Genomic DNA, 16,118 nt, shown 5'->3' on the forward strand with positions numbered 1-16,118 from the left:
ACATCCCCAGCCCCCTAGAAAATAAATTTGTGCGTTAAATACTTGTATCCCACTTTTAGCGTTCATGTACTTATTTGGGTCTAGGTACCTGGCGCACATGTCAGAAATTCAGTCACAGAGGCCAGCAAGTCCCACAGGAATTTTTGTCCATATAATAGGTCCAAATTCCCAAAATGCACTCCTACCCCGTGCTTCGCTTCCTTCCAATAGGAGTGCAGAAATGTTCGGGCTAACTCCCCAATCAAGACGAGGAGCGATGCTCACTGGAAACACTAATTGCAAAACCATTGGCATGTAACCCCCGATTTTCCATCCATCTAAGTGAATAGATGGAAAAGCAGGGACCCTGGACCTGCGATTTCCTGACCAGCCCTCCCTGTGAGCACTGCCCCTCAGTAGGGGCTCCCGATCGGGGAAATCAACTCTTTTGGGTACAGCTTGAATTGCAAGCCCTGTCCCACTGTACTCTCAGTGTCACAGATTTATATTAGTCGCCAGATTTTTTGGGGGGCTGTGTCAGCTTTTCTTTAAGTTTTACATCCCTCAGTTAAAATTGCCACTTTTGTTCCCTTACTCTCCATTCATAGTTGCACTTTCTTTCTCGCCTCCATTTCTCACTGCCACTCTATTTCCTGTGCTTTCCCCAGCCAACCTATGCTGGAAGTCCCTCCACTCACCTCCCCCTCAGTTTACACTGGTAACTCTCCTTCCTCCCCATTCAACTTGGCTCTCTCCTCCACTCCCAGCTCAGACCTCCTGCTGCTGCTGCTGCTCCAAGGGGTTGAAATGATTACACTTTAGGTGAGAATTCCTGATGTGGTGACAATACCCGATCCACAGTGGATAGGCATAGATGTGTGCAGTGGTGTTCAATCCCCGAAAACAGCAATAGGAAGTAGGAGCTGGGAGCAGCACCGAAGGGGGGGATGGGGCAACATCCACAAACACAGTCAAATGGACACCGCCTTGATATTTACATGAACCATAAAATCACACCATAATATGCATGTTAGAGAGGGCAGTGGTCTGTGATAAAAAATTACTAAACATCTGTAATCGTGTCATGTGTTAATTGTATCTGTGTAATTTATATCAATTAGTGTTAATTGTATTCAGGTGGTGTGTATCAATTGGGAACTCTCTTGTATCCATTTATAAGAGAGCTGATCTAGGGTGGTAATTTGGAGCTCTGTGAATAAAGGCTTGAAGCAACTGAAGACTAGGCTGTAGTATTCCATTCTTCACCACTTGGCTATCCAGTTTATAACATCATGAACTTTTCACTCCTTTCCAAAAGCGGTGGGGGAAGGTCAGTCAAGTCTGATGAAGCAGCCAAGGACTTACGAAAGGAACTGGATAAAATCTGGAAATGGACAGTGTTACAAGTTGGCAAGCCCGGTGGTGAAGGATGGAATACAAGAGCCTGGTCTTCAGTTGCTTCCAAGCCTTTATTCATAGAGATCAATATTACAAACACCATATATGGATACAAGAGAGTCTCAATTGATATGCACCACCTGAATACAATTAACACCAACTGATATAAATCACAAGGATACAATTAACAGACAAGACAACGGCAGAAGAAAGTCAACACGGATAATTGCAAGGTACTGCATACTGGCAGAAAAAAACGGATGTACAAGATCACAAAATAATTTCATTAAGAAGCCAATTCAGCCCACCTTACTTCATCTGTCCCAAAGACCCTAAAATTCTTCCACTGCTACATCCAATTGTTTCTTAAATGATTCCATGGTTTTCACACCAATTACTTTATCTGGGATTCTATTCCAAATTGGACCAATTTACATTGAGTTTCTGAATCCAAGTTATTGATTTAAATTAGAAATAGTAGTGGTCACAATACTGAACCCTGGGGCATCGAATCAACACCTCCTCCCCCACCCCATCCCGACCAATTTATATTTATATTGCCTTCTTTACTCTAATTTTCCTGGCTTATGTATGTAGAAGCATCGGTAGATAATAATTAATTCTGCAAAATCATCTAAATTTAAATAAGAATATTGTTAAAAAATGTCCAAAAATAATCGTTCAATGATCTTATAAAAACAAATGATAATGAACTTTTCAGTATGCCGAGCGCTGAAACATTTAATAACTGGGGAAATATTATTCCAGGAACAGCATTATCCACTTATAAGGCACTTTTCCATAGATGCTTGGTTAGCCTTTCTCGCGAAACCTGGTGGAACAAGTGTCTCCCCCTTTTTCCTGTTCTTTGAGTCCAGGATGATGGGAATTTCCCAGAGACAAGGGTCAGAAGAATCGGCCCTATTGTTTTTCATTCTGAGACTAGGTTGAACCTGGTCCACCTTGCAAGAGGATCTTCATGCTATCTAACCATTTAAAAACGCTTAATTTACATTTTCAGTTATGTATTCCATTTGTTCACCTAATTTATGTTGTTGTCAAGTCGGCATTCTTAGGCAGATTGCTTAGTCTGTCCATTTGGGACATCCTTACCTCAAACCTAGGATTTGGATTAGCACCTAACTCTAGCATCTGTAGACACATTTCGCTGCATGCTGCGGCCTGTTCACAGGCTAGCAAGAAGACTGGCTTTCCGTCCATTGAACAGTTGTTAACGTCAGCTCCATGTGCTAGTGCAATCTCCAGACAATGAAGGTGGCGAAGAGTGGGAGAGATGCAGTAATAGAGAACACCTGTGTAAAATTGGTAAAAAAAATGCTTAAGAGACAAAAATTCATAGACCAAAACTATTCTGTTGCTGATATAATCCTATCTTATATCTTTGCTGAAGCAAAAACTGGACTGTTACATAGGAGAATGCATTTCAAAAGTGATCCATTCATTAGGAAATTTGATGCACTGTACTGTTTTTAAAAAAATCTTTAGGCGATGATCCAAAAGTGGGAGAACTATTTGAAAAGTAGTAAATGCATTCAAACTAAAACTTCCTTCTGTTTGGGATATCCAGATATTGCATAAATACCCATTTAGTTTAAAGCAAAAACTTAATTCATCTACAAATCCACTATTGTCTAGGCAAAGAAGAACTGCTTAATATCCAAACTAGTTCTGCCCTAATGTAACTTGTAAGCGTGACCTCTAGTCCTCCCTATCCAGATGAAATAATTTGTCTACATAAACATAATACTTGAAAGGAAAAAATTTGCGGGCTACGGGGAAAGAGTGGGGGAATGGGACTACAAAGAGAATGGGACTACAAAGAGCCAGCACGGGCTCGATGGGCCGAATTGCCTCCTTCTGTGCTGTAACCATTCTAAACACAATCTAGTCCCTTCATTATTTTAGAAACCTTGATCTAAAACCGAGTCATGCGCTTCTCTAAAATGTACTGACCCAGCTCTTTGAGAATATCTGGGTAATTAACGTGTTTTAAACTGGGAATAAATCTTGTGGACTTCCTCTGCACCCTTCCCAAAGCCTCAATATCCCCCACCATGTCAGGAGACCAAAACTGGACACAGTGTTCTAACTAAGGCCTAACCACGGTCTTGTATAAGGACAAAATGGTATGCTTTGTTTTGTCGTGAATTGTCCTGTGAATACAACCTAGAAACCTGTTTGCTTTAACTATTGCTTCATGACATTGGTCGTGAAACTTTAGAGAGTGATGCACTATAACACCCAGATTTCACAAAACAAAAACAGAGAATGTTGGAAATACTCAGCAGGTCAGGCAGCATCTGTGGAGAAAGAAACAGAGTTAACGTTTCAGGTCGATGACCTTTCGTCTTTTTCCTTCACCACTGACTTCAATTCTGATCCCTGTAGGGGGCGGGTATGTTTAGCATTAGACCTGCCCATGTGCATAAAACTGCACTGTTCTAAGTTAAACATCATTTGCCAAACACGGGCCCATTCACCCAACACTTCGAGATCTGCTTGCAGTAGTTCAGCATCCTCCATAGTCCTAACACTCGCACATAACTTGGTATCGTCTGCAAACTTGCGGACGATTCTTTCAACACCTATATATATGGTCATTAATGGAAATGGTGAAGAACTCTGCTGTCAGTTTCATCTGTGTCAAAAACAGAGTTATACAGATTTGATTTTGATAAATCATTTTGACTTTCAATAATACACAATGAATGAAACAAAGGAATAAGCTTGATTTTTCTAATAGTTATGACATACTGCAAAGTCACTGTTTCAACCTGCAGCTTGCAACAGAGAAAAAAAACTATTATTAGGTTTCACTGATTTATGACAAAATTGATGATTATATTGTTTTAACTGTGATCAACAGCATGCATTCAAAATTACTGCCACCAAGGTACATTATGATCTTCAGAAACTCCTATTTACAAACCAGTTCTTCAGACGATTGTCATCACCACAAGCTCAGGCATGTCTATCTTTTGTTACAGTGAAATACTCTAGAAGTAAGTTCCAGAAGTGGTAGCCACAACATGATCAAAAGATTACATCGCCTTTTGAATTGTAGTCTATTGTCCTACTGACAGATTACTACTCTAGTGGAAGTCAATACAAATGCAACTGTTTTAATTACTGTTTTTAAGTTAGGTGCAAATACCTTTGCCATGGTCATGGAATTGCTGCGTTTATATTACAGAATTGTTTCAAGAAATGCTTCTGCAATAAGGCCTCAGAGTGCTGATGTTTTGGAAACTTCTGTTTAAGTTGCTGGACAGCCAGAAAACATGTACAGAGCTGTTTTTAAATCACAATTTTCAATCTTGTTTCTAGTTGGAGTATATTTCACAAATTTTTTTTAAATTCGTTCACAGGATGTGGCGTCGCTGGCGAGGCCAGCATTTATTGCCCATCCCTAATTGCCCTTGAGAAGGTGGTGGTGAGCCGCCTTCTTGAACCGCTGCAGTCCGTGTGGTGACGGTTCTCCCACAGTGCTGTTAGGAAGGGAGTGCCAGGATTTTGACCCAGCGACAATGAAGGAACGGCGATATATTTCCAAGTCGGGATGGTGTGTGACTTGGAGGGGAACATGCAGGTGGTGTTGTTCCCATGTGCCTACTGCTCTTGTCCTTCTAGGTGGTAGAGGTCGCGGGTTTGGGAGGTGCTGTCGAAGAAGCCTTGGCGAGTTGCTGCAGTGCATCCTGTGGATGGTACACACTGCAGCCACTGTGCACCGGTGGTGAAGGGAGTGAATGTTTAGGGTGGTGGATGGGGTGCCAATCAAGCGGGCTGCTTTATCTTGGATTGGAAATTTATCACAGTTAAAACAATATAATCATCAATTTTGTCATAAATCAGTGAAATCTAATAATAGGTTTTTTTCTCTATTGTAAACTACTGACACGTTGAAACAGTGACTTTGCAGTATGTCATAACTATTAGAAAAATCAAGCTTATTTCTTTGTTTCATTCATTGTGTATTATTGGAAATCAAGTTGGGATTTAGAGAAGTTATGCACAGGCTAGCCAGCACAGAACAGAACATGTCCTGCACATGCAATTGACTGCTTATCCTGCCAGTGGCCATAAAATATAGCTGTGTCCACCTTCTAGAGTAAAACCCTTTGGGCTCATAATTACAATCAGGCCCTGGGTGTTTCTCCGGCAGATTTACTGGTCAGGGGCCAGAAAATGGGTGGAATCCAGGACTGCCGTATTTGCACAGTTGAGAGGTGAATCTTAATTCTACATAAGATGGAGCTTCTGATTGGAAGTAAACAGAAGAGGAGCAGCTGCATTGGTGGCAAAAGGCGACTGGAGGCAGCGCAGTGGCTAAAGTAGCACCTTCAACCAGTCGGGACCCATTCTGCAATTTGGCAGCATTTCCCTGAAGATTTACACCATTTCTCCAGGGTTTCTGCCGACCTTCCAAAGTTACGGCAGGACATCGGGAGAACTTCTGCGGAAATTCCAGGCACCCAGCTTTGTCACAGCATCGCTATTCAGCACTTACGATTAACTAAAAATTTGTACGCTGGAATTAATGCAAAATCACCAGGAAGAATTTCTGTGGGGTTCTCCTGATCTCCCTCCGTTTTTAGCTGATCACATCGTTTCTCTGGGGGGGTTCCGTCAAAGTTACAGCAGTAGATTGGGAGAACCTACGTGAGAGTTCCAGACGCCCAACAATATAAATGAGTTACAAAAGTGTACGTTTTGTTTTAGATTTAAAAATAAAACTTGGAGTGGCTCAATTGCCATAAAGTGGAGTGTACTGCTTTGCTTGGCTCCTAATTGGAGCCTCGTTAACTACAGAAATGCTGGATGGAGGGGTTCTCAGAGTAGTAGGGAGGGAAAATGGGGGGAATAGAATCATGCTTAGGGAGTCACTGGCATTCGTATATATAACTATACTGAGCATTCATGGTGGCCTGGGAACAAGGTCTTTGCCCAGTCTGCAAATGTATGCAGTCCTAGTGGATAAAGAAGGGCATACAATTACAGAAAAGGGGCAAATCCATGTAAAATGCTCCCATAAAATGAGGATTTTTGGTGTCGCAGCTGGAATGAGTAAGTTGAACTCGCATCATTCATGAATCCTGCAGTCTTGTGTCATTTGGTGATTTCTTTCGCCGCTTCCTGGCGCATATCCACAGTGAGTCACTCCACTCGCTTCTTATTTTGCTTTGTAATTGTCTACGGTTTTCTTTTTATAGCTGCACACAACGTGCCATTTCTCCTTCACTGTCGGTGGTCCTAGAACGATTTTCGAATGTTTCCTGTTTTTTTCTACTTTGGTTTATTGAGAGCTTTCCCTCGCATGTAGAGTGCGGGAGTCTAACCTCGATGAACTTAGCAAGGTTAAATCATTTTAATAATTAGCACTCTGCATTTTTTTTCTAGGGATGCAGGGAGCACAATGAATGAAAGGGTCAGAAAATCAGCAGCTCTTTAAGAACATTGGTGTTTGTTGCAGCTGCGTTGACCAACATGCATGCACAATAAGTGGGGCAAACTACTCCCCTCGGTGAGGAGGCTGTTGTAGATCGTGTTTACAGGACATATGATATAATTCTATTACAGTCTCCCTTGTGAAATATAGACAGTGATGGCAGGTTTATTCAGACCTGTCCAAGTAGTGTCTAGGTCTGAAATCTTAGCTTCTGGGATGAGGCCAGGTAAGCATCATAGGTCTGAGATGAAATCACAACCGCCTTTGTTCTCTCTGCAAGAAATCCTCTTCCTCCTCCAAATGCAGTACAGCCATTGCAATGTCTAATGGAATTCCCAGGTTTAACACTGCAATTACCGCTAATTGTAAATTGAAAGAAGAAAGAACTTGCATTTATATAGTACCTTTCATGACCTCAGGGTGTCCAAAAGTACTTTACAGCTAATGAATTACTTCTGAAATGTTGTAATTTAGGGAATTACAGCAGCCAAAATATGCACAGCTAGGTCCCACAAACAGCAGTAAGATAAATGAATTTGGCTGTGTTCCGGGTGCTACACGAACCTAAAGAGGCTGTCGGCAGAACCACGGGAAATTGGTCCACTATTTGCACATTAACGGTGAGTTGTGGGCACCAGTCGTGGCCCCAGCGGCAGCTCGCCCATCGTGGGGGTGAACAAAATCAGCCGGCTGGGACGCCGGTTTGGCTGCGGTGCTCCCAAGAAAACTGACCATGGCTTGCTCAGTCGCAATCCAATTTGGCAAAGGGTCCTCAAACAGGCGTTAGGCCCCCGATTTGCATAGATAATTATCTAACACTTGTTTCAGGCGGGCGCCCTGGATGACTACAGGACATCCTAACCAATATGGTGCGTGGCGCACTTCCAGTGCAGACTGAGCACGCGCACACAGTACGTCGTGTTTGGCCCTTCATTACCCGTTTCTCACCCAAAAATACGGGTATGGCCCAATCACATTTCTAGGCCCCCTTCTCTTCAATTGGTTGGGATGTTTTATGATCTAAGCAGACAGATAGGACCTTGGTTTAATATCTCACCCAAAAGAAAGCACCTTCGATAATGCTGCACTCCCTCAATAGTGTCAGCCTAGATTAGGTGCCCAAGTCTCAGGAGTCAAGCTTGAACCCATGATCTTCTCACTTAGAGTGTTACCATTGTGACAAGCTGATATTTGAAGCAGCTGCAGTAAGCATTTGTGCTCTGGGAACAGGTTTGTGTAAAATGAGCTTGAAATGCAAACATGCAGCTGCCAGCACCAGCAACGAGTTATGCCACAAATATAACGCGAGGTATGTGAAAAAGCACCAAAAAAAATTAATTAATTAAAACGCTGCCCTAAACTGTTAGGTACAGTTTTAAGAATTCAAGTTCACTAGGCCAGAACAGCAAATCCGAGCAGCAGCTGTTTTCACCAAAAGACCAGTGCTGAAAGAGTGATGAGGTGAGAAACACTTATTGAACTCGGCATGGGACTCACTAGCATTAATTTTAGTGCTCCAAAGAGGCTTCCGCGTACTCTGTATAAAGGATTCAAAGTACAACTAAATTTCAAAATCAGAGAATTTGGTACCGGTAAATTGTGCCCTCGAGCCTCCTCACCCAATTCACTGAGGCGTACGCCAGGGATACAAGGGTGTGATCTGTCAGTGCACCATCGCGGATTAGGCCTTACAATGAGATCACAATACAAAACGCAAACAGATGTTTCTGTTGGAGTAAAACTCATTTTAATTTTGTACAATGCTATTTTTGACTGTGGTGCAGAAGTGGATTGCTATCTTTGAAGCATTAGTTAAAAGACAAGTTTCTAATGCAGAGATTTTCCAGCACTTTTCAATACCTAAAGATTGTGATTAATGGAAATCACTTCCACCTTAACCCCTGCACTTGTTTTATATGGGCATCCCTTACATCAGTCATAAATTAATGCACAATTATGACATATTTCACATATGATATCGCCAAGTTGTAATGCCTCAATATAATTTTTAGTGCTGGCAGGTGGGCAGGCGATTTCTGCATCGGACATAATTTCCAATGAAAATTTGTATAGTTGCAAAAATAGGTGTGGTGGTGGAGTGTACTAAGGGAATTAGGGGTTATGGGGAGCGGGCAGGAAATTGGACATGAAGCTGAGTTCGGATCGGTCAATGCCCTGTGGGTGGCGGAGAGGGCCCAGGGGCTATGTGGCCGGGTCCTGCTCCGACTTCTTGTGTTCTTTAGATTTGTGGTTGGGATCAGATCAGCCATGATCTTATTGAATGGCGGAGCAGGCTCGAGGGGCCGATTGGCCTACTCCTGCTCCAATTTCTTATGTTCTTATGTTCTTATGTACTCCAACCCAATTAACCACCCCGTCAGCCCCAATTACAGTCAAAACTCGGTGGCAGTTCTACGGCCTATTGTCTTTAAAATAATGGTGACTAGACTATTTCCATGTGGATAGACCAGTTGAATTAGATAGGTTGGGGAGAACCAGAGGACATGCGTATGAGTTACGTAACCTTAGAACTAGGCTAGACGTTAAGAGGTTTTTCTTTTCACAGAGGATCATTGACCATTGGAATAAGTTGCTGGCTCGCACAGAGTCGCTGCAAGCATTCAAAAGGGACCCGACAGTACAGCCAACAAAAGGTAGGTAGGGTATTGGGTGATGTGACTCATGGTCTCCATGGTCTCCTAGAACATGTTTTGATCGTCTTTCGGGTGCGGAGAGGAATTTCCCATAATTTTTCCCCCTCAAATGGCCTAGGTTTTATTAGCAAGTGTTTCTTGCATCTCCCGGGAGATTACGTGGCTCCTGATGGGTGGAGGGCATTGGAGATCATAGGCTTAGAAATTGGGCTAGGTAGCGCCCGTTTTTAAGGCACTACGCGGCCTACTGAGGCCTCAAAATGGCAAGCAGGAAGCACACGCACACTTACGGCTGGAGTTGACCACTATATTGGGTAAGGACAAACAAGAGGCGTACTTTACCCACGCCTGAAGCAGACGTTAGACCCTTGAATATGCAAATAAGAGACTTAATGCCTCTTAGAGGTCTCCAGTCCAAATCAGGGAAACCAGATCCACTGAAGGCCTGCCAAACGAGAAGATGAGTAACTTATCTGCTCCTTTCGATCCCACATTAAAGGACTCAATTAGGGTTGTGGATGGCAGAGGTGGGGAGGAGAGGGTACAAAGTGGGAGGGGAGGAAAAGAGGGGAGAAAAAGAGGGGAGGGAAGGGGAGAGGAGAGTGGAGACGGTAGAGGGGATGGTTGGGAGAGAACAGGAGAGGGTATAGGGTGAGGAGGGAGGAGGCGAGTGGGAGAGGAAGGGAGGCAACGACTGAGAGGAGTTGAAGGGTGATGGGAAAAAGCAGGGGAGGAGGAGAGGAGGGGAGATGGAGAACATGGAGGAGGCGGAGGCAGGAGGGGAAGAGAGGGAGGGAAGGGTTGTGAGGAGTGGGAGGGTGGATGGAGAGGAATGAGAGGGGGGATAACTTCTTTACTCAGAGAGTGGTTAGAATGTGGAACTTGCTATTATAAGTAGTTGAGGCGAGAAGCATAGATTCATTTAAGGGGAAGCTGGATAAACACATCAGGGAGAAAGGAATAGAAAGATATGTTGACAAGGTTAGAAGAAGAAGATTGGGAGGAGGGTCGTGTGGAGCAAAAACTCCATGAGAGAAAAACCGACTTGACCTCGTCCTCACCAATCTACCTGTCACAGACGCATCTGTCCATGACAGTATTGGTAAGAGTGACCACCGCACAGTCCTCTTGGAGCCTGAGAACAACGTCCATTGTGTTGTGTGGCACTACCAACGTGCTAAATGGGATAGATTCAGGATAGATCTAGCAGTTCAAAACTGGGCATCCATGAGGCGCTGTGGGTCATCAGCAGCTACAGAATTGTACGCCATCACAATCTGTAACCTCATGGCCCGGCATATTCCTCACTCTACCATTACCAACAAGCCAGTGGATCAACCCTAGTTCAATGAGGAGTGTAGAAAAATATGCAGGAGCAGCACCAGGCGTACCTAAAAATGAGGTGCCAACCTGGTGAAGCTACAACACAGGATTACATGCATGCGAAACAGCGGAAGCAACATGCTATAGACAGAGCTAAGCGATTCCACAACCAACGGATCAGATCAAAGCTCTGCAGTCCTGCCACATCCAATTGTGAATGGTGTTGTCAATTAAACAACTAACGGGGGGAGGAGGCTCCATGAATATCCCCATCCTCAATGATGGCAGAGTCCAGCACGTGAGTGCAAAAGACAAGGCTGAAGTGTTTGCAACCATCTTCAGCCAGAAGTGCCGAGTGGATGATCCATCTCAGCCACATCCCGAGATCCCCACCATCACAGAAGCCAATCTTCAGCCAATTCGATTCACTCCATGTGATATCAAGAAACGGCTGAGTGCACTGGATACAGCAAAGGCTATGGGCCCCGACAACACCCCGGCTGTAGTGCTGAAGTCATGTGCTCCAGAACTAGCCGCGCCTCTAGCCAAACTGTTCCAGTACAGCTACAACACTGGCATCTACCCGACAATGTGGAAAATTGCCCAGGTATGTCCTGTCCATAAAAAGCAGGACAAATCCAATCAAGCCAATTACCGCCCCATCAGTCTACTCTCAATCATCAGCAAAGTGATGGAAGGCGTCGTCGACAGTGCTATCAAGCGACACTTACTCACCAATAACCTGCTCACCGATGCTCAGTTTGGGTTCTGCCAGGACCACTCGGCTCCAGATCTCATTACAGCCTTGGTCCAAACATGGACAAAAGAGCTGAATTTCAGAGGTGAGGTGAGAGTAACTGTCCTTGACATCAAGACAGCATTTGACTGAGTGTGACATCAAGGAGCCCTAGTAAAATTGAAGTCAATAGGAATCAGGGAGAAAACTCTCCAGTGGCTGGAGTCATACCGAGCACAAAGGAAAATGGTAGTGGTTGTTGGAGGCCAATCATCTCAGCCCTAGGACATTGCTGCAGGAGTTAATCACGGCGGTATCCGAGGCCCAACCATCTTCAGCTGCTTCATCAATGACCTTCCCTCCATCATAAGGTCAGAAGTGGGGATGTTCGCTGATGATTGCACAGTGTATAGTTCCATTTGCAACCCTTCAGATAATGAAGCAGTCCATGCCCGCATGCAGCAAGACCTGGACAACATCCAGGCTTGGGCTGATAAGTGGCAAGTAACATTCGTGCCAGACAAGTGCCAAGCAATGACCATCTCCAACAAGAGAGAGTCTAACCACCTCCCCCTGACATTCAACGGCATTACCATCGCTGAATCCCCCACCATTAACATCCTGGGGGTCACCACTGACCAGAAACTTTACTGGACCAGCCACATAAGTGCAGTGGCTACAAGAGCAGGTCAGAGGCTGGGTATTCTGCAGCAAGTGACTCACCTCCTGATTCAGCAAAGCCTCTCCACCATCTACAAGGCACAAGTCAGGAGTGTGATGGAATACTCTCCACTTGCCTGGATGAGGGCAGCTCCAACAGCATTCAAGATGCTCGACACCATCCAGGACAAAGCAGCCCGCTTGATTGGCACCCCATCCACCACCTTAAATATTCACTCCCTCCGCCACCGACGCATTGTGGCTGCAGTGTGTACCATCCACAGGATGTACTGCAGCAACTCACCAAGGCTTCTTCGACAGCACCTGCCAAACCCGCGACATCTACCACCTAGAGGTACATGGGCAGCAGGCACATGGGAACAACACCACCTGCACGTTCCCCTCCAAGTCACACAACATCCCGACTTGGAAATATATCGCCGTTCCTTCATTGCCGCTGGGTCAAAATCCTGGAACTCCTTATCTAACAACACTGTGGGAGAACCTTCACCACACAGACTGCAGCGGTTCAAGAGGGCAGCTCACCGCCACCTTCTCAAGGGCAATTAGGGATGGGCAATAAATGCTGGCCTCGCCAGTGATGCCCACATCCTATAAATGAATAATAAAAATAAACACCAGTATGGACCAGTTGGGCCGAATGGCCTATTTCTGTGCTGTATATTCTATGTAATTTCATGTAATAGTCGGGGGAGTGGAGAAGAGGGGGAGGCAGAAAGAAGGAGTGGTGGTGGAGAGGAAGATGGGAGGGGGTGGGAGAGAAGGCTAAGGAGGGATGGGTTAAAAGAGGGGAAGAGGAGAGGGAGGGGGCGGGTGAGGTGGACCGAGCCGAGAGAGAAGGCAGAGGGAGAGAAGACAGGAAGATGAGGAATGGGGAGAGCAAGAGGTGAGAGGAGGAAGAGGAGAAGTCAAAGGAAAGTGGGAGGTAAAGGGAGGTCAAGGGAGAATTAGAAGGGAAGGAAAAGAGGAGGGACGGGAGAGAGGCATCGGTAGGGGAGAGAGTAGAGGAGGGGGAAAGGAGTTGAGGAAGGGGCAAAGGGAGGGAAGTGTTTGGCAAGGGATTGTGTTGGAGAGCACTCACTTCTGCAGCGAGGGGAGGAATGCCTGACATCAACCTGTGTCTCAGCGGGGTGGGAATGGTGTTCCAGAAGTAAATTTTTGTTGATGTTCTGGAGATTAGTTTGTTATTGTTTTGCTTCTTGTGCAAGTTTTACAAGTTTATCCAGTTTTGGCTTAGCATTGGGGTTGGGAGAATTCACAGGCCTTGTTCTGTATTCAGGAAGCAATACTGATTGTTCTTTCATGAGTTGAGGAGATCAAAGCTCTGTTCCTCTGTAAACCTTGTTCAGCCATGGCGGGCCATAGATGTCTCTCATTTTGTTCATCGACTGGCTTTTTAAGGTCAAAGACCTTGGGAATATTTTTATAGTGCTCTTCACTTTTTACAATTCCTTTTAGAAATAAAATCTCTCCTATGTGGTTCTTACGATGCTTTATCTATTTTTGCTTACGGTGGCCCTGTCGCCTAACATTATGCTTATAGTACAACTTACAAAAAGAAAGACTTGCATTTGTTTAGCACCCTTCATGACCTCAGGACGTCGCAAAGCGGCTTTACAACCAATGAGGCACATTTTGAAGTGTAGTCACTGTTGTAATGTAAGAAACATTATAGATGCAATACCTTGGAATGTTGACACCACTCACTGCTTTTAATATATTGTTAGTGTTGGCGAAAAATGGCCTGGGTCATGAAAGGCAGAGCAGTCAGTAAAGAACAGAAGGCCATTAATGAAGAACAAGCATGCAATATCACATACAAGAACAGCGATGGGCAGCTAATACTGCAAAAAGCAGAAATACATGAGTAAAAATAAGGATTCTCATGAGACACTAAAGTGGAGAGGCAAAGGATGTAGGTTTAGGGTATGTAATGTACAGTCATCCATCTGGGAAGACCCAATGGCACTGGAGACCGAGATTCAGGGGTCCCACACGCTGCTGTTGGGCACCACTTACAGTTTAATGTTAATTTTTTTGGTGGTATGCCATTCAATATAATCAGGGAAGGGCAGCACATGGCTCACTGCTCACTCCAGCCCCCTTATTAAATATAAAGGTGCTTGGACAGCAACGAATATCAAGAGAGAGGATAGAGAGAACTATCATCAAATAAAGTGGTTTGGTTACCATAAAACACATCTGTGGCTTTTCAAGATTTTTACTATGATTTTCGTAACGTTTGATATTTTTACAATGGTTAATCCATGATTTCCCCCCAAAATTACCATGATAAAAATTTGCAGCCCTATAAATGTACCGTGCACGCTGTACACACATTAAAGGTCTCCTTGAGGTACTAAAGTGGAAGTTTACTTCCACACAAATCTTCTCTTTTAAGGTAATCCGCAAGTTCTGGTACAAGTAGGTAATTTCGCAGGAATTGGAGCAATAAAGATAACAGAATGAAAACAACGATAAGAATCTGAGCGATGTAAACCACCCGATGAGATAATGAACGTATGTTAATTGTTACCCTGTACCTTTTCCGACCTTGTCCACAATTGTCATGTCCGCTTTTGCCTCTGCCAGCACCTCCATCGTCGTGTCATGTCCCACCTCTGCTGCTATCATCGCTGCGGTCCGACCTTCTTTATCCACGACGTTTGGTTCTGCTCCAAGCGATAGCAGCAGTTTACAGATTTCGACATCATTCGCCAGGGCAGCCAAGTGTAAGGCGTACTCTCCTTTACTGGGCTCACTCAAATTGACCAAGTTCGGGACTCCGAGTCGGAGTAACTTTTCTATCTCGGCTGTGTCCCGCTGCCTGACGCACTGCAGGAGTTTATAAACTTGCAAAGTTTGAAGTCTGCCTTCCGCTATTTGTGTCATATCACCATCGCAAGATGAAACTCCCTTCTTCACACTCGGGGCGTTCTAAATAAAAAAAAAAGCAAGGAGGAATACTTCGTGATCAGAATAAAACTTTAACCCCTCAATTTGTGTTGTCGTCGATTTCTTTCATGCCCTACACCCGAACACTTTGTAACAGAGTCCATCCCACTCAGCGACCAGATGTTCGCAGTACATTTGTAAAAGCCAAAAATCACGATTTGAGTTAGCCGAAGCGGCGGTCCCTTATTAAACATTTTAAAAATGCAAACTGAGTAACTCACCCCATTTCCGAGAACGCTTTGCTGGATGGAATAACAGCGAGGGACACTGCCAGCAAACCAAGTTAATTAAAACACTTCCCACCCTGCTGTAACCAGATAGTGTGTGAACAAACCTAACGGCGGAAGAACGAAAAGTGGATAATGCAGGGTGGGGTGGGGGAATTAATAATTTGTTCTATTTTCCCCGCAGTGTCTGAGGCTCAGCTGCCGACAGCCAGAGAGAATTCACAAAGAGTGAAAGAGCATTGTAGCTGAAGGACGCGAGGGCTCTGCTCCTATGGTAACAGAACGCAAATCCATCACAAAGAACACCACCGCGTATCACAGAGAGGAAAGGGTTCCTGTCCCAGGCTTGGTGCGGGAGAAGAGGGGATCCTAGAATGATACAGCACAGAAGGAAGCGATTGAAAGGACCCAGTGACTCCATACAACCGTTACAGTATGTCAGCCCGGAGACAACATGTTGCAGTTTTATTTTGCTCTGTGCCGCTGTGATCTGCAATCAGGTGACTCGTTTTCTCATGCATCGCCACGGGTCTGAGTGGCACCCGGGGTCTAACAACGATGGGGAGGTTCTGCATTGGTGTGATTCGATACTTGCGGTGTGCATTTCTCCCGACTTCTAATTTTAAGTAGTAGAAGAGACAGGTGAGAGCGAAGACTGGAGGGGAAAAAAACAACTTCAAGACATATATTACAATTGG

The 16,118-nt window shown here is 44.6% G+C and overlaps 1 protein-coding gene across 1 annotated transcript in view; it reads right to left on the reverse strand.

The window, feature by feature from the left end:
* Window positions 1–15,161, reverse strand: part of ankef1a (ankyrin repeat and EF-hand domain containing 1a) — a 36,150-nt gene extending 20,989 nt beyond the window's left edge. Inside the window, exons 1-2 of the mRNA XM_067988406.1 lie at window positions 14,782–15,161; window positions 2,491–2,690 (exon numbers count right to left, since the gene is read on the reverse strand). Coding sequence (XP_067844507.1) covers window positions 2,491–2,690; window positions 14,782–15,130 — 549 coding nt within the window. The 5' untranslated portion in view covers window positions 15,131–15,161. The remainder of the gene's footprint in view (window positions 1–2,490; window positions 2,691–14,781) is intronic.
* Window positions 15,162–16,118: the final 957 nt, after the last annotated feature.

The sequence above is a fragment of the Heptranchias perlo genome, chromosome 8, assembly GCF_035084215.1.
Source record: "Heptranchias perlo isolate sHepPer1 chromosome 8, sHepPer1.hap1, whole genome shotgun sequence".
NCBI classification, from domain to species: Eukaryota; Metazoa; Chordata; class Chondrichthyes; order Hexanchiformes; family Hexanchidae; genus Heptranchias; species Heptranchias perlo.